The sequence below is a fragment of the Odocoileus virginianus genome, chromosome 17 (genome assembly GCF_023699985.2).
Source record: "Odocoileus virginianus isolate 20LAN1187 ecotype Illinois chromosome 17, Ovbor_1.2, whole genome shotgun sequence".
NCBI classification, from domain to species: Eukaryota; Metazoa; Chordata; class Mammalia; order Artiodactyla; family Cervidae; genus Odocoileus; species Odocoileus virginianus.
In genome coordinates this window covers 48144018-48166275 of record NC_069690.1, presented here as the reverse complement: position 1 = coordinate 48166275, position 22258 = coordinate 48144018, and the positions used below count along the sequence as shown (strand labels likewise).

The 22258-nt window shown below is 47.1% G+C and overlaps 1 protein-coding gene across 8 annotated transcripts in view; it reads left to right on the top strand.

Moving 5' to 3' along the window:
* The first annotated feature begins 10445 nt into the window (after positions 1 to 10445).
* B3GNTL1 (UDP-GlcNAc:betaGal beta-1,3-N-acetylglucosaminyltransferase like 1) overlaps positions 10446 to 22258 on the top strand; it is a 128128-nt gene continuing 116315 nt past the window's right edge. For 6 of the 8 annotated variants that reach the window (XR_011492411.1, XM_070479755.1, XM_020907285.2 and 3 more), the window contains exons 1-3: positions 10446 to 10528; positions 12122 to 12238; positions 12339 to 12438. Coding sequence is in view for 7 of the 8 variants with exons in the window: in XM_070479755.1 (XP_070335856.1) it covers positions 10466 to 10528; positions 12122 to 12238; positions 12339 to 12438 (280 nt within the window). In the remaining variant the exon portion in view is untranslated. Of the gene's footprint in view, positions 10529 to 12121; positions 12239 to 12338; positions 12439 to 22258 lie in introns of those variants that run through there. The other 2 variants (XM_070479756.1, XM_070479757.1) reach the window with 2 other exon arrangements.

The following is a 22258-nucleotide window of genomic DNA, read 5'->3' as shown; positions in this document are numbered from 1 at the left end:
AGGCACCCATGTCTTACTCAACCCCACACACAGTAGGTGCTCAACAGGACTTTAAACCAGTGAAGCGTTCTGACCTCAGCAAATGTGTACTTGAAAGGCCTGGGGTGACCAGTCTCCAAGACACCCTTGGGGGCGGGTGTCCTGCATAGCACCCCATGGCTGTTGGATATCTGCTTCTCATGGCGCATGGCTCAGGCCACGTGGGGCCATGACCCAGACGTCGCCCAGCTCCCTTGTCTTCAGCACTGTCTCCCGGAGGGTGTGAACCCCAGCCCAGACCCTTCATGTGGCCCAACTTGGGAGGCGGACTCCAGCCTCCGACACCTCCTTCCATGACTTGGAAGAGAGGCGAGAAGTCCCTGGATTAACTGGCGTGGCTTGTGTGCCCGTGAACGAGGGCCAGGAAGTGGAAAGAGGGGTGGGCCCCGGTCTCAGCCTCAGGTCATGATCGATACTCCAGGGCTCATGCCACACCCACATTAGCTGTGAGGAAGGGAAAGGCGTCACCTTCCAGAAGGGCCTTCTCTGGCTGGCTGAGGGTCCCAGGGCCAGACCCCATCACCAGCACTCACTCCCGAGGGCTTGCTGCCAAGAGCATGGTGGACAGGCGTGGCTCATGGCCTGGTTCCCTGTTCTCAGCTCCATTGTGGGGGCCATGACCCTGTGTCCCTGCCCATGTCATGAGGCTGACAATAGCGGCCCCATGGGGTGACCCCAGGAGGCCCCCCTCCCCGACCCTGGGATCAAGCTGGTGTGCAAAGCTGTCCTCAGTGACACACTTCCGTGCTCTCTTGTTTCGTTCTCTGCATTCCCGTGCTTACAGGGGTGGTTTCTGTGAATCATAAGTGGCTTTGACCATTTCCTAAAATGTCACCATTTTGGTAAACTGTGAGGATTTTTCCTTCGGAGAAGCTGAAGTTAGAAGGGATCCTCGAACTTCCTGGCAAAGCAGTGGTGCCCCTTCCAAGCCCGATTTGGGCTTTTGTTCTCCGCCACCTGCGTGTGAAGGGCTTCAGCCCCACCAGGCACACTCCCCGTGGAAGATGAAGGTTTTAGAGGCACTTTCCCTTAGTGAAACCCCATGTGTTTCCTGTACTTCCAAAAATGTCCAAGCAGGAAGAACTAAACCTCAAAAGGCAAAAATAACTGTGGCTCCCCCGCCCGAGATGGCCCTCGCGGCCACAGAGCACCGTCTGGGCTGCCCGCGCCTTTAGGTCCTGGGTTAACGTTTCTTCTCATTTTAAATCTGAACCGAGCCGACCTAACCTAACCCCACCTCATTCCCCCAAAGGCTAAAGTTTGCTTTTCTTAGCTGGCTCAGAGGCCTTTATCTGTGGCCTGTCTCAGTGAGAGAGTCTTCCCTCACGGCTCAGATGGTAAAGAATTCGCCTGCAATGCAGAGAGACCTGGGTTCAATCCCTGGGTTGGGACAATCTCCTGGAGAAGGAAATAGCAACCTACTCCAGTATTCTCGCCTGGAGAATCCCATGGAGAGAGGAGCCTGGCAGGCTACAGTCCATGGGGTCACAAAGAATCAGACATGACTAAGCGACTAACACTTGCAACTTGTCTCAGTGAGGTCCCCAGGAATCCCTGCAGGGCAGCAAGAAGACAAAACACAATTGCAGATACAGGAGCAGACGGAAGAGGAGAGTGCCGGGGTCAGGCCTAGTCAGTGTGGGCTGCCCATGCCCCCCAGACCTGGGACCAGGAGCAGCCAGTGTGGTCAGCTGGATGTAATGGCTGGGCTCAGAGTGTCTATGGGGTGAAATGGCCGTCCCGGGGAGAGGAGGGGGATCTGAGAGAGGCCTGGTCTGGGGCCTCATGGTGACCCCCACCCCAGCCAACACAGCATTCTTGTGCTTTTTGTAAGGTTTCTCCACTTGAGGGCTGACAAGAAGCCAACGCATAAAGAAGCCAACGCATAAATCGGTGAGGATGACCGGTGACTTGGTGTCACCCTTCTCAGAGGCAGCCCACCGGTGTGTGCCCTCACCGGGCCCTCCTTTTCCAGTCAGGAAGCAGGCTCTGCATCCCGCAGGCTGGCTAAGGGGAAGCCAGTTCCCCCTGCAGCTCTGAGGAGTCCCCCTGACCGGCTCACCGGCCTCCCCTCAGGTCACATGACACCTGGACTCTGACAGTCAGGACACACACGCACCATCGTCAGGGCAGGACCTGGGCCAGGCAGTGACCGGGTAGAGGGGAGCGCAGAGCTGAATCTGGGAAATGACCCCCAGTGCTGTTGAAGTTGTTCTTGTATTAATACTTTCCTGATAGAAACGGAGAAAATGGAGAGGAAGAATTCCCACAGGAAAGGGCAGCCTGGTGACATTTCAGGGTGTCCTCACCAGGATGGGGATGGAGGGACCATGGGCAAATCCCTGGGTGTGAACTCAGGAGCACCTCACATTGGACATGGCCCAAGAAGCCCAAGACTGTGGTCCCTAGGAGAACATGGCATCTGTCCCTGGTGGTGTGGCTAGTCAGGCAGACAATTTGGGGTGTCTACAGGCAGGGCTGGCTCTGCAGGGGTGCTGACAGCCACAGAGGGTCAGAAGTTCTAGCCTTGATACCTCCCAGGGTCATCCTGAAACATTCTGGGCCAGGAAAGTCTCCCAGAGTGACCTGACCAGGAAGGGGTGACTGGGTCCCCCACACACCCTGGGATGTGAGAGCATCCTTGTCCCCAACTGCTGGGGGGCTGGGCAGGCTTAGTCCTGTCTGCCTGGGACGAGGTGCCCCTCTCTCATGGGCCCCCGTGTCCTCCAAGTGTGTGCCATGCCCAGGTCCTGTTGGCCGGCCTCTGGTTCTTGCTGGAGCTTGGTGACCAACAGTCCTGATTTTCTAGGACTGAGGGGGTTCTGGGACATGGGACTCTCGGAGTTAAAACCAAAACAGTTTTAGGTAAACTGGGATGAATTGTTCAAGGCCGATTCTGCTGAAGCTGGAGGGAGGAGTGCTCTGACCTGGGTGCCCACACTGGCAGGAAGCTTTGCAACTTCTGGTCACTCAGGGCTCTAGAGGACTGTGGGACCCATGAGCCGAGAGGGGCCACATCCACTGACAATATTGGCAGGGCATGGACTCAGCTTCCCTGACACCAATCTTACTAGGACACTGACAACCAGCCAACCTTGTGTTTTTTTTGTTTTTTGTTTTATTAATTAATTTTTTTAATTGAAGGATAATTGCTTTATGGAATTTTGCTGTTTTCTGTCAAACCTCAACATGAATCAGCCATAGGTATACATATATCCCCAACTCTGTTTTTAAAGTCAGGAGTTCTGATTCACACATGCTCCAAACTCATGTGTTGGGTGATGCCACAGAATAAGGTCAGCAGGATTTCTGAAAGCCAGATTTGGGCTTCATGAGAATGTTCCTCGAGGCTTCATGGACCGTACCCCATCTGGACATTTCCCCTTGTCACCTTGCATGTCCCAGCCAGCTGACCCTTCCCCGTGACAGCTCCAGCAAGGGCCCCATGTGGACGCTTTTCTCCCCAGTTACCCCTGCAGCTCCCCCATGATCTCCCTGCCCCAACCCCTCCCTTGGGTCCTTCACATCACTCAGGGATACAGACATTATTCATCTGTTTTGAAGGCAAGGACATGAAGCTGAAGGGAGGCTGTGATGAGCTGGGATCTACATTGCACCTTGGTGTCCCCCCAGCACTCTGTGTGGTCCAACACCTGGCTGGAAATGCTGCTGCCCTGGGGTTGAGAGGATTCAGGGGTGCCAAGCAGTCAGACAGTGCCTTTCTCCACGGCCAGGCCACTCCAGGGTGGCAGGGCTGAGGCAGGACCTGAAAGGCCATGCAGAAGCCAGGCAGCTCCTAGCTCAGCTAGGGGTAACCAGGGGTATCTCAGAGGCCCTGGCCACTGGTGCACCCCTCAACTCCAGGGGTTGTGAATGACCCACCGGTTGAGCATGCATGCTGTCGCTTCTGTTGTGTCCAACTCTTGGTGACCCCATGGACTGTAGTAGCCTGCTGGGTCCCTCTGTCCATGAGATTCTCCAGGCAAGAATACTGGAGTGGGTTGTCATTTCTTCCTCCAGGGGATCTTCCCCACCCAGGGCTCAAACCTATGTCTCTTACGTCTCCTGCATTGGCAGGCTGGTTGTTTACCACTAGCGCCACCTGGGAAGCCCTGCCAGCTGAGGGTTGAGGCCAAAAACTCTACCTGTTCATGGCTTTGTGGTTTGGGCCCTGCATAGTTCTCCATGAAGACCCCTTTCGCTTCCTCTTTCTTGGCCTCCTGCAAGTCACCAAGACTCACCAGTCCAGTCAGCATCCGGATCCTCGTGCCAGGAAACCTACAATTCATGAGCATCAGCACAGTTTATCAGCAGTGCCTCTCATTGCATTTACTAGATCTCTGTATACTTATAGATCTTCTCAGGAGGAAACCCTGACTCACCTTTCAGCCAGTCGGCTGTGGGCCGGCAGAGAACTGATGGAGATCTCTCGGCAGGCTGGTTGCCAACTTGGGATTTGTTGAATCGCTAGTTGGAACACTAATCATTAGACTGGGACAGACTGGAAAGAGTCAGTGTTCTGGGGCCAATGCTCCTTCCTTCCGAAGTTTGGCAATGCTCGGTGTTGCTGGTTATTATTTCTTGTTTTTCCGTATCATTAGTTCAGGAAGCTCAACAGTCATGCTGATAGACACATGGGCAGTGCAGAAATGCCAGACATGGCCTCAAGAGACAAGTATTGCTTTAAAATACTCTTGCATTTAAGTGGTTTTTTTTTTTAATTAAGTGCTCCCATTTGATTAGGGCTCTATCCATTTTAGAACTTTACAGTATGTACAGAAGTGATGCCAAGTGCCCTTACAGAGAGATCTCCCTGCTTGGGAAAGGCAAATAAGTCACAGACATCGGTGACCAGTGAGAGGGCTCGACTGGGGGAGGGGTCCTCACAAACTGCAGCGTGATGGTCTACTCACTTGTCCTGGGCAGTAGGGCCTGGGCAGGACATGCGAGAGAAGAACCCCCGCCCAGCTCTCAATGTGGGTTCCAGCAGGGGATGACATGAGCCCAGGGTTGTCAAACAGTCCAGTTCTAAGAGAAGCCAGGACAAAAACACTGTGGGACTGTTAAGAGGTTGGATGTGGCTACAAGAAGGGAAGGCTTGTAGCCCCACCCAGAGCCTTGGAATTGGACCATGTGAATTCCAGGAGAGCCTGAGTTATCAGCTGACTTTACTGACCACACTAATCAAAATAACCAGCAGTTTATCCAGACAGACTATACCTTGTTCAGTCACTAAGTTGTGTCTAACTCTTTGTGACCCCATGGACTGCAGCACTCCAGGCTTCCCTGTCCCTCACCATCTCCTGGAGCTTGCTCAAACTCAGGTTCATTGAGTCAGTGATGCCGTCCAGCCATCTCATCCTCTGTCATCCCCTTCTCCTGCCTTCAGTCTTTCCCAGCATCAGGGTCTTTTCCAATGAGTCAGCTCTTTGCATCAGCTGGCCAAAGAATATACCTGGGGTTAGGCAATTTCTACACCGACCATGTGAAATTTTGAGTTATTCGATAACATTATTAGGACTCTAACTGGGCTCCCCCAGTGGCACTTGTGGTAAAGAACCTGCCTGCCAATGTAGGAGACATAAGAGGCTCGGGTTCAATCCCTGTTTCGGGAAGATCCCCTGGAGAAGGGCATGGAAACCCAGTCCAATATTCTTGCCTGGAGAATTCCACGGACAGCGGAGCCTGAGGGGCTATAGTCCATAGGGTCACAGAGAGTCAGACATGACTGAAGCAACCTAACACAGCACAGAACTCTAACTAGATCTAGTGTAGGCACCATCTCATTTTCTAGACTTTGTTATGGGTAGCCTGTCCTGCATGCATTCATTCATTCTTTCCTTCCTTCCTTCATTCCTGGTCAGGTACCCTATGCCGTCTTGTTCTGAGACAGAGGCCCCAGTGAACAGCTGAGAAGTGTTTTCACGGACCTAGCTTCCCAGAGCGAGTGAATCAACTTGGGGATTTCAGGGACAAGGGTGACGGGGGAGCAGGGCCGTGCGCTCTGCCCGGGGAAGCCCCCCCACCTCTGCTTCACCAGGCTGCAGGCTGAGGTGCCCTGGATGCAGATGTGCAGAGCCAGTCAGGGGCTCGCTCTTGGGAACCAGCTCCCCCATTTCCCAGCCTCCCATCCTGGCCCTGCATCGGCAGCCGGCTCACGTGGCTGCTGGCCTCTGCCAGCCGCAGAGAGCTGGCAGTAGACAAAAAGACGGTCCCTGCCCCCACCAAGGCGGCAGCTTAGGGGGAGACAGTGCAGCGAGCACTTAGCGCAAGGACCCACGCAGATGGGCCGGGGGGGCGGTGGGGTCTCTGAGGAAGTGAGCCATGGGGGAGGCCGAAATTGAGAAAAGATAAAAGTCTGTCAGTGTTGGTACTTGCCCCATCATGCTGGGGTTTTGTGCACTGATTTTCCTCCCTGCCTTTCATCGCCCGGGACTCCTCAAGCTGGTGGGTCCAGGGCAGGTCCCTGGAAGGGAGGAGGGGGTTGTGATGGTGGGGCGCTGCCCAGAACCGTGAAGGAGTCAGAGCTTTCCCTCCACTTCAAGCTAATGGGATGGCCAGCTGGTCACATTCTTTAGGTGCTGACTGAAAATACAGGCTCCTGTGCATATTGTGTGTGTGTACATGTGTGCTCAGTCATGTCCAACTCTTTGTGATCCCAGGGACTGTAGCCTGCCACGCTCCTCTGTCCATGGGATTTTCCAGGCAAAAATACTGGAGTGGGTTGCCATTTCCTCCTCCAGGGGATCTTCCTGACCCAGGGATTGAACTGGTGTCTCTTCCATTGGCAGGTGGATTCTTTACTACTGAGCCACCTGGGGAAGCCCCCAAAGGAGATTATTACTTGCAGGAAAAGCAGTGGTCAGGGTCAAGATTACTGTGTGTGTGTGTAGGGGGTGTTCCTGGAGCCTCCATTCTCCTGGGGGTGACGCAGTGGGGCCCTGATGGACACTGATGTGCAGGGGGAATAAGCTAGAGGCAGCAAGCAAGCCTGTTCTTCCTCCTGAAGGGCACCATGACCTCATTCCGCAAGGCTGCTCAGGAAAAGCCCAGGTAACCAGGGCACCCAGCTGAGTGCGGAGGAGCTCGGGACACCCATGCAGGAGTATCTCCCAACAAAGGCCAGTTAAGGAAGTTCTGAGATCCAACCTCAGGTCTCGAGGGGGTTCAGGGAGGCAGCACTGAAGGCCTGGCGATGCTGTCGTCAGTTCACATACAGGCCACCGATTCCTTGGAGGCTACTGGGTGACCTGGTGACCCTGTTCCCTCATCAAGGTCAGGGTCCTGCCTACCTCTTAGGCCTGATGATCTGTGTGTGGGCAGCACCCCGGTGTGGAGCCAGCCCTAGCAGGCAGGAGGCCCAGCTGTAGGCTGAGGGGACAGACAGTTCCTTATGGGGAGGGATGGCTAACATTTCCCTCTTTGCATCCTGCAAACTCTCACTCTGCCCCTTAAAAGGGGAAACTCACTGCTGGACCTGGACTTCCCAGGTGGCTCAGCGGTAAAGGATCCACCTGACAATGCAGGAGATGAAGGAGATGCGGGTTCAATCCCTGGGTTGAGAAGATCCCTTGGAGGAGGAAATAGCAACCCGCTCCAGTGTGCTTGCCTGGAGAATCCCACGGACAGAGGAGACACATGTCGCACACAGTTGGACATGACTGAGTGACTGAGCACACACACAGGCACTGCTGAATCCAGCCCCACGGTGCACCCCACTTCTGAGGCACCCCACTTCTGGGGTGGTCTCCTCACTGACAGCCTGGCCCTGGCCTTGACAGGGACACCAGCAGCACTGGCAGGTGGCCCCTAAAGCCTCTGGTGTCCCCACTCTTCCGCCAAGTTCTAGCAGATGTGAATTTATCCAAGCCCCTGCTCTCACACATGACATTTTCCTGTTAATATGTAGGAGGAAGATGTCTGGTTGGCCTCTCCTGGCCTTTGACTGAATACCCAAGGGCCTCGGGCACTAGCGCCCTGGCTGTGCACATAGCTCCCGCAGGCACCTGGCGCCCACCTGTGCGTCATCCCAGATTTGAAGAGCAGTTGCTAAAATCACTCCAGAAGGATCCACATGTGCTAACTGTACAACAGGGGATGCTGTTTTGAGTTTCCATCTGCCTTCCTGATCGCACATCAGGCTCCTCTGGCCCCTTGCTCCAACCTTCCCACATTCCTGGTCCTGATTCAAGTCCAGCCACTGCACACAGTTCTGGGCAGGTCTCACCTGGCCTACGGTGTGCTATGCACGCCAGTGCTGAGGGCCACCTGTGGGATCCCGAAGTCACCACCCGGAAGTGTAGCAGAGGTAAGGTTTCCTTCCCTCTCGTTCAGGTGGTCAGCTCTCCAGGTCTCTGGGAAGGTCTGGGGGCTCAGCTCCAATGTCCATGATGGGGCAACACAGCATGCTGGTCCTGGACTCTCTCCTCCCCTGCCTTACTCCCCGGCTCCAACTTCCTGGGAACAAAAGCCCAACTCAGGCTAAGGGGGTTGACATCCAGGACACGCAAACGTTCTATGTGATACTTGAATGCTCCTGTCAAATCCATACCAAATGTTTGCCCAACTGTTAGTTGAATGCTTCCTGTGATGGGAACCTCATTACTTTCCACAGCTGGTAAAAAGTCCAGCTTCAGTTTCTTAACTCAATACAGTGAGTCTCAACTAATCAACTAGTCATTAAAAAAAAAAATGAGAAGAAGCAGACAGGACACTGGTGTACACGACACAGTCACACAGCCGGCTGCTCCCTTGTGAATGGATTCATTATCAGGGCACTCTGGCCACCACAGGCAGCCTGTCTTCACCCATTCAAGTGCACTGCCTCCATGGTCAGGCAGTTCCTGACCTCCCAGCAGTATTACCGCCCAGCAGAGGTCCAGCTGGAGAGCACTGTTGGGGTCTCTCCCCTCAGGAAACTCGGACAGGACGCTTGCTTGGTGGTCTTGCAGTGTGGGCTGTAGGGAAACATCCAGCGGCTGGCTTTAAAGCTTGACTTCACTCTTCATAGGCCCGCCCAGGGCAGACACATTCTGACTCTGGGTCCAGTGTGGTCAAGCCCAGACCTAAGCCCATCTTTGCCGCCTACGCCCACATCGCAAGAGGGCTTTTAAATGTTGGAGGCCCTGGCAGTTGGCACTGGGTTTTCTGAATATAACCAGGATTCGCCACCAGTCTGCAGAAACAACATTTAAAAATAAAGAAAACTGTCACTCATGGGGTGAGCCAAGAGCTTTGGGAGACCTGCATCACTTCCTCTCCAGAGGCCCATGACTTTGTTACCTCCTCATCCTACCCTATGTTCATGTCCCTCGCGGTGGAGGGGGACGGGGTGGGTTGGTGTGTCAGGCCTCATAGCCTGGCCCCTCTGTTGAGAAACTTCCTACCATGAGGAGAAGAATCTCAACGTCACCCCCGTCACCCCACCCCCATCCCCAGCCAAATCCCGCACTTTTGAAGTGCCTCTTGGCACTCTGAATGTTTGCAAAAAGCAGACTCTAGCCAAATTTTTATTAGGGGGAAGGCAGTGAAAAGCAAACTTCTGGCAGCAGGAGATGTATGTACAGGAAGCAAGACAGGGGCAGCCAAGCCCAATTCTGATAGCGTGTGCTGTGGAGTGGAGGTGCCAGACGCCGTGGGGACCCCTTATCTCTTCCTCCCACTGATTACTGAGGCAGTCGAGCTCCAAAGCCCACAGCACGATCTGGAAGTTACAATGTGACTTTTTTACCGGGTCCCTTAAAATGGAACTATTCCTAACATACCAACCCTTGGAGCACACCAGGTCCTTGGAAACAAATCCTCAGATTGCTTTTGTCCCATTATAGATAAGGGTGGATTTTTCACTCATCTGGCCTAAGCGTTCCAATTTTTACAACAGGCTTTGAAAACATTGATGCAATTGAAGGAACAATGACATTTGAAGTAATGCTTGCAAGACATGAAACAGCAGTTCGGCTTTGTCATAATTACTGGTCTGTCGAATGATTTGCATTCCACGTTAGTTTGGGTGGTGAAGGCTATGAAGTTGTGCTCACTGATCCGATGGGTAGGGACGCCCGCGTGACAGCCGGTGCACTCGGGCGCCGCTCAGGCGCCCCGTCCCCCGAGCAGGGGAGCAGTCACCTGCTTTTCACACAGAGCCTTTCCATGTCAGACGGCGCATAGTCTTCCCACCGACCCCACCTCCTGCACGACCCGTGCACTCCAGTAACACAAGCGTCCCTGAGGACAGAGGAGCTGACCAGCTCTCTCGGGAGACCTCCTGCCCCTCTAGGCCGCGCCTCTCCACTGCCTGCGGGTCCCCGCTTGATCGACGTCCCTCTGAGCCAATCGGAGGCGCTCGGCCTCGGTCCCGCCTCCCGGCGAGCCGCCCGCGCAGGCGCTGTAGCCCGAGGTGGGCGGGGCAGCCCGAGGAGTGCGCGCCATGCAGGCCAGGGGGTACCCAGCCGCCGGGGAGATCGGCCCGACTAGCGCCCCCGCCCAAGTGGTAGGTGCCCGGCTGGCGGAGTCTGTGTGGGGGCGCCCCGCCCCTCCCCGGCCCTCCCCGCCTCTCTGCTCCAGTTCAGGTCCCAGTCTGTCAGACTCACTTTCTCATCCGCTCCTCACTTCACCCCTCGGCCCCCCTCACCTCCATCCCTCTGCTCTCCGCCCCTTCTCCTCTCTTTTCACCTCCATCCCTCTTCCCTCCATCCTCCTCTTCTCCGCCCTGCTCCATCCCTCCATCCTTCTCCCCTCCGTCGTCCCGGGTCTCCGTTTCACACACTACCACCACCTCTTCTCTTGGGCAGCCTGTGAGGATCTCCGCCCAAATAAACGTTTAAGCACCAGCAAGCGTGTGGACAGAGTAATCTAGGCTCATCTTTGGCAGAAATTCACATTATGTTTTGTATTGTAGATCTTGAGAACAGTAAAAATATTCTCTCCTTTTTTCCTTTAAAAAATAATTCCAAAGTATGTATGTAAGTTAGGGAGATAGTTTTGTGGATAACATAAATCTAGGAAGGGATAGCACTGTTGAATTAGATCTTCAGAGTAAAGAACTTGCCTTGACGGAACTGTATTTTCGGTACTTGTATCTATGAGCTTTTCATAACCATATTCAGATTTAGCATTTAAAAATCCTGTCTATGTTTTGTATAGATGTATTTGCACATATGTGCTCATACATGCATATGTACACACTCACTTGGATGACCTGTTTCTGTTGTCTAGTTTAAGAATATTTCCACTCTTCTTTAAGGTAAAAACTCAAAAGAGTGAGGACTGACTGTAACTTCTATTTTCGTACCCAAAGTCTGTATTGCTTAATGTGGCAGTATGCAGAAGACAAATCCTGTAATCAGTTGTTTTGTTGGCACTCAGGTTTCACTGTTTTTACTTTATAACACTTCAGAAATGTTTGTTTTATGTGGGCCCTATGAGAAGAGGACAGTGCCGAAGTGTCCTAAACTGATAGAGCAAGGGAGAGAGAGCTGGAGGGAGGTTACCTCCCTTTTTCCCAACCCTGTCCCCATACGTTGTTAAAGAAAGTATGTGTGTATTAGTCGAGTCTGACTCTCTGGGACCCCAGGGACTGTAGCTCTTGGCTCCTCTGTCCATGGAATTCTTCAGGCAAGAATACTGAAGTGCAGGGGGGGTGCTTAAAAGGGTTTCTTTGTTGCAGTTGCTCTAACATCATGGTTTACTGAAAATGCTTATTTCATGAGTGGGTTCAAAGATACACAGATGCTTGTTTCAACCAAAATGATGATGTTTCTGACCACTGATTGGGAACCACATGAATTTGCCATTGAATTGGGAACATTTTTGATGCCTTTCAGATTTTGTTTCCTTTTTAAAAGCAATCAAAAAGACCAATTCAGGGAAATCTAAGGCAACAAATCTTGAGAGGAGACGTAGGCACCTTTTGTTTGTCAGGTCGTCCTCTCCCTGGAATCCTTATTCTGGGTTGTTCTGTAAGTCATGCCTTGAGCTTTGAAAATGAGCATTGTGCAGATGGTAATGGGGAAGTAAATTAGAGTCTTGGAAAGGGAATTAAGTTTCCACACTTGTTTCTCAATTCATTTGTTTTGAATTCCAGTCTGTTATCCTCCCGGTCCATGACGCTGAACCGTGGTTAGACGAATGCTTGGGGTCGGTTTTGCAGCAAGACTTTGAAGGCTCCATGGAGCTCTCCATTTTTAATGATGCCAGTAAGGTATTTACAGACTTCCTGTTGGTCATTTAGCCTTAGTGTAAGTCACCTCTGACCGTTTGGAGGAAAGTTTCCTGACCTGCCAACCTCCTCATACTTTCAGGACAAGTCCATGACTATCATCGAAAAATGGAAAAAGAAGCTCGAAGGTTCCGGCATCCTCGTGGTCATTGGAGGGCATGATTCTCCTTCTCCCCGAGGAGGTCAGTAACCGTGTTTAGTTTATTATTCTTATCAACTTATGTACTTAAATAGTTTCCTGTTGTTCAAATCTTGGTGAGAAGTATGCTAAGTAATATTGGAGTATACCACTTACTAAGGACCTGGTAGGCCTGGGCTTTCTTCTGCTTCAGTGGGGATTTGTGTACGACCTCTGCTCATTCTTTTTTTTTACTTTTTATTTTGTATTGGGGTATAGCCAATTAACAATGTTGAGGTACTTTCAGGTGAACAGTGAAGGGACTCAGCCATACACATACATATATCCCTTCTCCCCCATACTCCCTTCCCATCCACTCTGCCACATCGTATTGAACCCCTGCTCGTTCTTTACTTATTTAGCCTAACAGAAAGCCCTTAAGTGTTTTTATTCCTGGTGTGATTGGTCATTATTGATCATTTCTAATTCTTTTTTAAAATTTTATTTTATTTTTGGCTGTACGGGGTCTTCATTGCTGTGTGTGGACTTTCTCTAGTTGTGACCAGCAGGGGCTGCTCTTTGCGGTGCCCCAGCTTCTCACTGTGGAGGCTTCACTTGTGGAGTGTGGGCTCTGAGCACACTGGCTTTAGTAACTGTGGTCTGTGGGCCTTAAAGCATGGGCTCAGTAGTTGTGGCCCATGGACTTAGTTGCCCCTTGGCATGTGGGATCTTCCCAGACCAGGGATCAAACCAGTGTCCCCTGCATTTCTAGGCAGATTCTTAACCACTGAACCATCAGGGAAAAAAAGTGAAAGTTGCTCAGTTGCCTCCAACTCTTTTCGACCTCAAGCCCACCAAGTTCTTCTGTTCATGGAGTTCTCCAGGCAAGAATACTAGAGTGGGTAGCCATTCCCTTCTCCAAAGGATCTTCCCAACCCAGGGATTGAACCCAGGTCTCCCACATTGCGGGGGGATTCTTTACCATCTGAGCCACCAGGAAGCCCTGGACCACCAGGGAAGGCCCCTCTAATTCTGAAAATTCTTTTCTTGTGACATTAGATTTGTTTTTGTCCATTTAAAAAACAGTCTTCTTAAAGAATCAGCTTTTGGTTTCATTGATTGTTTATATTGTTTTTCTTTTTCCTATTTTTGTCTGTTTTCTATTTCCACTCTGAATTGCATTATTTTCTTCTCTGCTTACTTTGGGTTTAATTTATTCTTTTTATAAATCTCAAGGTGAAAGCTGAGATCACTGGTTTGAGACCTTTCTCATTTTCCTAAACAGGCATCTAGTGATATAAACTGTCCCCTAAGTATCGCATTAGCATCTCACAAATTCTGATATGTTGTGTTTTAATTTTCATTCAGCTGCAAAATACCTTCTAATATCCCCCTTTGATTTTTTATTTGATTTATGGATTATTTGAAGTAGAGTATTTAGTTTCCAAATATTTGAGGGATTTTCCAGATATCTTTATATTATTTATTTCTTATTTTAATTCCTCTGATGTAAGAGAACATACTTTTTTTGATGTGAATCTTTTAAGTTTAGTAAGATTTACTTTGCAGTCCAGGATAAGGCCTATCTCGGCAAATGCTCTGTGTGCACTTGACAAGGTTGTGTGTTTGCTGGTGTTGGGTGGAGTTTTCTGTAAAGGCAAATCCAGTTGAACACAATCTTGTTTAAATCTTCTGTATCCTTGCTGATGCAAGGTCTGCTTGTTTTATCAGTTACTGAGAGGGGGTATTGAAATCTCCAACTCTAATTGTAGATTTATTATTCTTTCTTGCTGTTCTATCATTTTTGGCTTTATGTATTTTAAATTTTACTCTGTTAAAATTTGAGACTGCTGCGAAGAATTGACCCCTTCATCATTATGAATAACTCTCCTAATCTCTGATAATATTCTTTGCTCTGAAATGTACGTTTTTTGAAATTAATTTAACTGCTCTGGCTTTATTTTGACTAGTGTTAGCATAGTGTATCTTTTCCATCATTTTTTCTCTTAACCCACTCCTGTCTTTATATTTAAAGGGTGCCATTATAGATTCTTGTAGGGGCTTCCCAGTTGGCGCTAGTGGTAAAGAATCTGCCTGCCAATGCAGGAGATTTAAGAGCCATGAGTTCAATCCCTGGGTCAGGAAGATCCCCTAGTGGAGGGCATGGCAATGCACTCCAGTATTCTTGCCTGGAGAATCCCATGGCCAGAGGAGCCTGGAAGGCTACAGTCCATAGGGTCACAAAGAGTCGGGCATGACTGAAGCGACTTAGCATGCACGCACACGTAGACAGCATATGATAATGCTTTTTAAATCCAGTCTGACAATCTCTGCCTTTTAACTGGGATGTTTACATTAGATACATGTAATGTGATTATTGATATGGTTAGATCTGAGTCTCTCTTCTTGCTATTATTTTGTTAGTAATAATAATTTTGTTCTTCACTCCATTTTTCTCTTTTTCTGCCTTTGTTTGGGTTAATCAAATATCTTTTATAGCAGTGTTATTGAAATATAATTTATATACCACATAAGTCATCCATCAAAATATATAATCAAGTTGTTTTTAGGTAGGTTCACAGATGTGTGCAACCACCACCACAGTCAATTTTAGAGCATTTTCATCACCTCAGAAAGGAATCCTGCATCCTCCAGTTGTCACTCTCCATGCCCTATTCCTCCCAGTTCTATGCAACCACTGATTTACTTTCTGTCTATAGAGTTGCCTATTTTGGACACTTCAGATCAGCTGAATCATATAATATGTGTTATTTTTGTGACTGGTTTCTTTCATTTTTCAGTGTTTTTAAGGTTCATGTTGAGGCATAAGTACTTCATTCCTTTTTACAAGAGAATAATGTTTAATGGTATAGATGTACCACATTTTGTTTATCCATTCACTAGTTGAGGCACATTTGGGTTGGTCTACTTTTAGACTGTTGTGAAGCATGCTAGTGTAAACATTTGTGTATAAATTTTTGTTTGAACACAGGTTTTCAGTTTCTTTGGGTATATACCTTGTCGTTGTATTGCTGGGTCATATTGTAATTCTTTGATTTAACATATTGAGGAACTGCCGGACTATTTTCCACATTGGCTGCACCATTTTACAGCGCCACTGGCCATGTATGAAGGCTCCAGTTTCTCCACATCCTCACCAACACTTCTTATTTTCTGGGTTTGTTTTTGTTATGGCCATTCTAATTGGTATGAAATGGTTTCTCATCTCATTGTGGTTTTGATTTGCTTTTCCCTTCTGACTAATGATATGGAACCTCTTTTTGTGTTTGTGTTGGCCATTTGTTTTTTTTTGTTTTTTTTGTTTTAATTTTTATTAGTTGGAGGCTAATTACTTTACATCATTACAGTAGTTTTTGTTATACATTGATATGAATTAGCCCTGGATTTACATGTATTCCCCATCCCAGTCCCCCCTCCCACCTCCCTCTCCACCCGATCCCTCTGGGTCTTCCCAGTGCACCAGGCCCGAGCACTTGTCTCATGTACCCAACCTGAGCTGGTTATCCGTTTCACCCTAGATAATATACATGTTTCAATGCTGTTCTCCTGAAACATCCCACCCTCTCCTTCTCCCAGAGTCCACAAGTCTGTTCCATACATCTGAGTCTCTTTTTCTGTTTTGCATATAGGGTTATCGTTACCATCTTTCTAAAGTCCATATATATGTGTTAGTATATTGTAATGGTCTTTATCTTTCTGGCTTACTTCGCTCTGTATAATGGGCTCCAGTTTCATCCATCTCAAATGAATTCTTTTTAATGGCTGAGTAGTATTCCATGGTGTATATGTACCACAGCTTCCTCATCCATTCGTCTGCTGATGGGCATCTGGGTTGCTTCCATGTCCTGGCTATTATAAACAGTGCTGCGATGAACATTGAGGTGCACGTGTCTCTTTCAGATCTGGTTTCCTTGGTGTGTATGCCCAGAAGTGGGATTGCTGGGTCATATGGCAGTTCTATTTCCAGCTTTTTAAGAAATCTCCACACTGTTTTCCATAGTGGCTGTATTAATTTGCATTCCCACCAACAGTGTAAGAGGGTTCCCTTTTCTCCACACCCTCTCCAGCATTTATTGCTTGTAGACTTTTGGATAGCAGCCATCCTGACTGGCGTGTAATGGTACCTCATTGTGGTTTTGATTTGCATTTCTCTGATAATGAGTGATGTTGAGCATCTTTTCATGTGTTTGTTAGCCATCTGTATGTCTTCCTTGGAGAAATGTCTGTTGAGTTCTTTGGCCCATTTTTTGATTGGGTCATTTATTTTTCTGGAGTTGAGCTGGAGGAGTTGCTTGTATATTTTTGAGATTAATCCTTTGTCTGTTGCTTCATTTGCTATTATTTTCTCCCAATCTGAGGGCTGTCTTTTCACCTTGCTTATAGTTTCCTTTGTTGTGCAAAAGCTTTTAAGTTTCATTAGGTCCCATTTGTTTATTTTTGCTTTTATTTCTGAAATTCTGGGATGTGGGTCATAGAGGATCCTGCTGTGATTTATGTCGGAGAGTGTTTTGCCTATGTTCTCCTCTAGGAGTCTTATAGTTTCTGGTCTTACATTTAGATCTTTAATCCATTTTGAGTTTATTTTTGTGTATGGTGTTAGAAAGTGTTCTAGTTTCATTCTTTTACAGGTGGTTGACCAGTTTTCCCAGCACCACTTGTTAAAGAGGTTATCTTTTTTCCATTGTATATCCTTGCCTCCTTTGTCGAAGATAAGGTGACCATAGGTTCGTGGACTTATCTCTGGGCTTTCTATTCTGTTCCATTGATCTATATTTCTGTCTTTGTGCCAGTACCATACTGTCTTGATGACTGTGGCTTTGTAGTAGAGTCTGAGGTCAGGCAGATTGATTCCTCCAGTTCCTGTGTTGGCCATTTGTATATCATCTTTGGAGAAATGTCTATTCAAGTCATTTTCAAATTTGTGCATTTTAAAATTTGATTGTCTTTTTTGTTGTTGAGCTGCAAGTTCTTTACATATTCTGGATACTAGAGTTTTATCAGATATGTGATTTGCAGATATTTTCTTTGGGTTGGGCTGTCTTTGGATTATCTTCTCACTCTTCTGAGAATATCCTTTGATGCACAAAAGTTATAATTTTGATGAAATCCAATTTATTTTTGTTGTCATTACATGTACTTTTGGTGTCATATCTAAAAAATCGTTGCCAAATCAAAGTCATGAAGATTTACTCCTTTTTTTTTTCCAAAGAATTTTATAATTTGAGCTTTTCTATATAGGTGTTTGTTCCATTTTGAGTTCATTCTTTATATAGTGTAAAGTAAGTATAACTTCCTTCCTTTGCATGTAGATGTTGAGCTGTTCTGACAGTATTTGTTTCAGACTATTCTTTCTTCATTGAAAGTCTTGGTACCCTTTTGAAAATCAATTCAGTTCAGTTGCTCAGTCATGTCCGACTCTCTGTGACCCCATGGACTGCAGCATGCCAGGCTTTCCTGTCCTTCACCAACTCCTGGAGCTTACTCAAACTCATGTCCATTGAGTCGGTGATGCCATCCAACCATCTCATCCTTTGTCATTCCCTTCTCCTCCTGTCTTCAATCTTTCCCAGCATCAGGGTCTTTTCAAATGAGTCAGTTCTTTGCATCAGGTGGTCAAAATATTGGAGTTTCAGCTTCAACATCAGTCCTTCTAATGAATATTCAGGACTGATTTCCTTTAGGGTTGTCTGGTTGGATCTCCTTGTAGTCCAAGTGACTCTCAAGAGTCTTCTCCAATACACAGTTCAAAAGCATCAATTCTTGAGCCCTCAGCTTTTTTCTTTTTTTTTTTTTTCAGCACTTAGCTTTCTTTAGTGTCCCAACTCTCACATCCATGCATGACTATTGGAAAAACCGTAGCCTTAACTAGATGGACCTTTGTTGGCAAAGTAATGTCTTTGCTTTTTAATATGCTGTCTAGGTTGGTCATAACTTTTCTTCCAAGGAGCAAGCGTTTTTAAATTTCATGGCTGCAGTCACCATCTGCAGTGATTTTAAAGCTCCCCAAAATAAAGTTTGTCACTGTTTACATTGTTTCCCCATCTATTTGCCATGAAGTGATGGGACCAGATGCCATGATCTTAGTTTTCTGAATGTTGAGTTTTAAGCCAATTTTTTACTCTCCTCTTTCACTTTCATCAACTAAAGAGGCTCTTTAGTTCTTTGAAAATTATTGCTGGAAATGAATGCCATTTTTGGACTCTAAAGCCAGTAAGTACCACACTGCTTTGATTACTATAGCTTTGTGGTAGGTTTTGATATTGGGACGTATGAGTCTTTCAACTTTGTTTTCCTTTCTCAAAATTGTTTTACAATTTCATATGAACTTTGGGTGAGCTTCTCAGGTGGCACTGGTGGTGAAGAATTCACCTGCCAATGCAGGAGACATGAGTTCGATCCCTGGGTCAGGAAGATTCCCCAGAGGAGGGCATGACAACCCACTCCAGTATTCTTGCCTGGAGAATCCCATGGACAGAGGAGCCTGGTGGGCTACAGTCCATAGTGTCACAAAGAACTGCACACAACTGAAGCGACTAAGCATGCACACATCCGTGAACCTTAGGGTCAGTTTTTCCATGTTTTTAAGAAGGACCATTAGAATTTTGATGGGGGATGGCACTGAATCTGTAGATCTATTTGGTTTGTATTATCACTTTAACAGTAGTTAAGACTTCCAGTTCGTGAACACAGAGTATCTGTCCTTAGGTCTTCTTTGGTTTCTTTTATCAATGCTTTGTAATTTTCACGGTACAAGTATTTCACCTCTTTGGTTAAATTAATTCTTCAGCATTTGTTTTTTCATTGATCTTGTGAATGGAATTGTCTTTTTAATTTCCTTCTCAGATTGTTCATTATTAGTGTAAAGGGAAACTGATTTTCTTGCATGTTGATATTGTATCCTGAAACTTTGCTGTACTTGTTTATTAGCTCTAGCAGTTATTTTGTGTATGAATTTTTAGGATTTTCTATATTTAAGATCATGTCATCTGCAACTGAAATAGTTTTACTTCTTCCTTTCAATTGGTCGGTTTATTTCTTTTTCTGCCTAATTGCTCCAGCTAGAACTTCCAGTGTTTAGTAAGAGTGGGGAGAGGAGACATCCTTGTCTTGACCCTGATCTTAGGGGGAAAGCTTGTGGTGTTTCACCTTTGAGTATAATGTTAGCTGTGGATTTTTATAAATACTGATTTATAATCATGCTGAGGAAGTTCCCTTCAATTGCTAGTTTGTTGACTGTGTTTTTCTTAATCATGAAAGAAGATTTTGTCCATCCTTTTTTCTGTATCAGTTTAGATGATCATATAGGTTTTTTTCCTTCAATTCTATTAAAGTAATAGATTAACATTGATTGATTTCATATGATGAACTATCCTTGCATTACTGGAATAAATCCCACTGGGTCATGGTGTATAATCTTTCTAATATGCTGCTAGATTTAGTTTGCTAGTATTTTGTTAAAGAGTTCTATAAAGATATTCATAAGGGATATTGGTATGTAGTTTTCTTTGGATGTATCTGTCTGGCTATAGTATCAGAGTAATGCTGGCTTCATAGAATGAGTTAAGAAGTGTTTTTGTTTTTTCTTTTTAATTTTTGGACGAGTTTGAGAAGGATTGTTGTTAATTCTCTAAATGTTTTGTAGAATTCATTAGTGAAACCATCTGATCCTAGCCTTTTTGTTGGGGGATTTTAATTACTGATTCAGTCTCTGTTTTTGTTATAGGTTTGTTCAGATATTTTATTTCTTCTTGAGTTAGTTTTGGTAGTGTGTTTATAGAAATTTGTATTTTTCATCTAAGTTTCTAATTTGTTGGCATGTAGTTGTTCATAATATTCAATTATAACCTTTTTAGGCTTCTGTTAAGTTTAGTAGTAATGTGCACACTTTTTTGGGGCCATGCTTCACAGCTTGTGGGATCAAACCCACACCCCCTGCAGTGGAAGTGCAGAGTCAACCACTGGACCGCCAGGGAAGTCCCCCCACTTTCATTTTTAATTTTAGTAATTTGAAGTATCTTTGTTCTTAGTGTACCTAAAGGTTTGTCAATGTTGTTGATCTTTTCAAAGAACCAACTTTTGGTTTCATTGAGTCTCACTTTTTTTTTTTTTTACTCTCTATTTCATTTTTCTCTGCTCTGATCCTTTTGTTATTTCTTTCCTTCTGCTAGCTGTTTGTTTAGTTTGTTCTTCTTTTTCTAGTTCCTTAAGGTATAAAATTAGGTTGTTGATTTGAGATCTCTTTTATGTAGACATTTATAGCTTTAAATTTTCCTCTGAGCACTGATTTTGCAGCCTCCTATACGTTTTGGTATGCTGTGTTTTTATTTTGGGGCTTCCCTGGCAGCTCAGCTGGTAAAGAATCCACCTGCAGTGCAGGAGACCTTGGTTTGATTTCTGGGTTGAGAAGATCTCTTGGAAAAGGGATATACTACCCATTCCAGTATTCTTAGGCTTCCGTGGTGGCCCAGACAGTAAAGAGTCCACCTGCGATGCGGGAGACCTGGGTTCGATCCCTGGGTTGGGAAGATCCCCTGGAGGAAGGCATGGCAACCCACGCCAGTATTCTTGCCTGGAGAATCCTTATGGACAGAGGAGCCTGGTGGCCTGCAGTCCATAGGGTCACAGAGAGTCGGACATGACTGAAACAGCTACGTGCAGCACATTAGGTCTTTGAACATATTTATAATGGTTACTTTGAGGTCTTTGTTAAATCAAACACCTGATGCTCTCACTGGAAGCTTCTGTGCCTTCTTCTTATTTGGTGTCTGGGTCATGCGTTCTTGTTTCTTCACGTCTAATTTTGTTAGAAACTGGACATATTCGATAACATGTCTCAGGTACTGGTTTCCCCTCTGTCTAAGGGTTGTTACTCTTATTGACTTGTTTGCTTGTAAAGTGACTGCTCGGATCGCTTCAGTAAAGTCCGCTCCCCTGTGCCTGCAGTGTGAAACCTCTAGAGCTCTGTCTCAGGAATGCAGCGCCGGGTGTGCCCACAGTCATCCTGAGGGGGCAGTGGTGTGGGCTGGCCTCTCTTTCCCTGACCGCACCCAGCTGTCAAGCTCCGCTTACTGCTGACTGCTTTACTGTTTTCAGCTATACCTAGGGGTGTAAAAATAATTCAAGTGAATTCAAGCTCCTTCAAAGGAATAGTTCTTGAGGTCAGTGTTTAGTTTGTTCTGACCCCGGGAGGGCTCGTCCCAGCTGTCTCTTACCCGTTTATGTTTGACAAACTCGTCATCCCACAGCTTAACCTGTATGGTCAATGAATCTATCAATTGCCTCTTCCGGCGGCCTTTACTTCTGATTTGAGTGTACCCCAGGGCTTAAACTTCACACCCTATTGCAAGTGAAGTAGGGGAAGGGCAGCAACCCCTTATCTCTCTTCATATGAACCGCCTACCCCACAAGCCAGGGCAAGGGCATTTGGGTCCCCAGTTTTCTTGGTGATACTACACCCAAGGTAGAGCATCCAATGCAGCGTGGGGGCTGGTGGGAAAAGGGAGCCCCACTTTTAAACTGCACTTGCCTGGGCCTCAACCTCAGCAGCAGGTACCTGGAGTCAGGATGAGAAATGTCGATGCCCTGTCTCTTCCAGGAAAACAGCTTTTGAGAGGCCAAGCAGAAGAGGGAAGCTTGTATTTTTGGCTATACCTGTCTAGGGTGGGTTTCCTCCTTAGGGGGAGGGAAGGAGCAGATCTTAGCTCAAATATTTTGTTGTTGTTCAGTCACTCAATTATGTCCAACTCTTTGTGACCCCATGGACTGTAGCGTGGACTGCAGCCAGACTTCTCTGTCTTTCACCATCTCCTGGAGTTTGTTCAGACCCACGTCCATTGTCGTCAGTGATGCCATCCAATCATCTC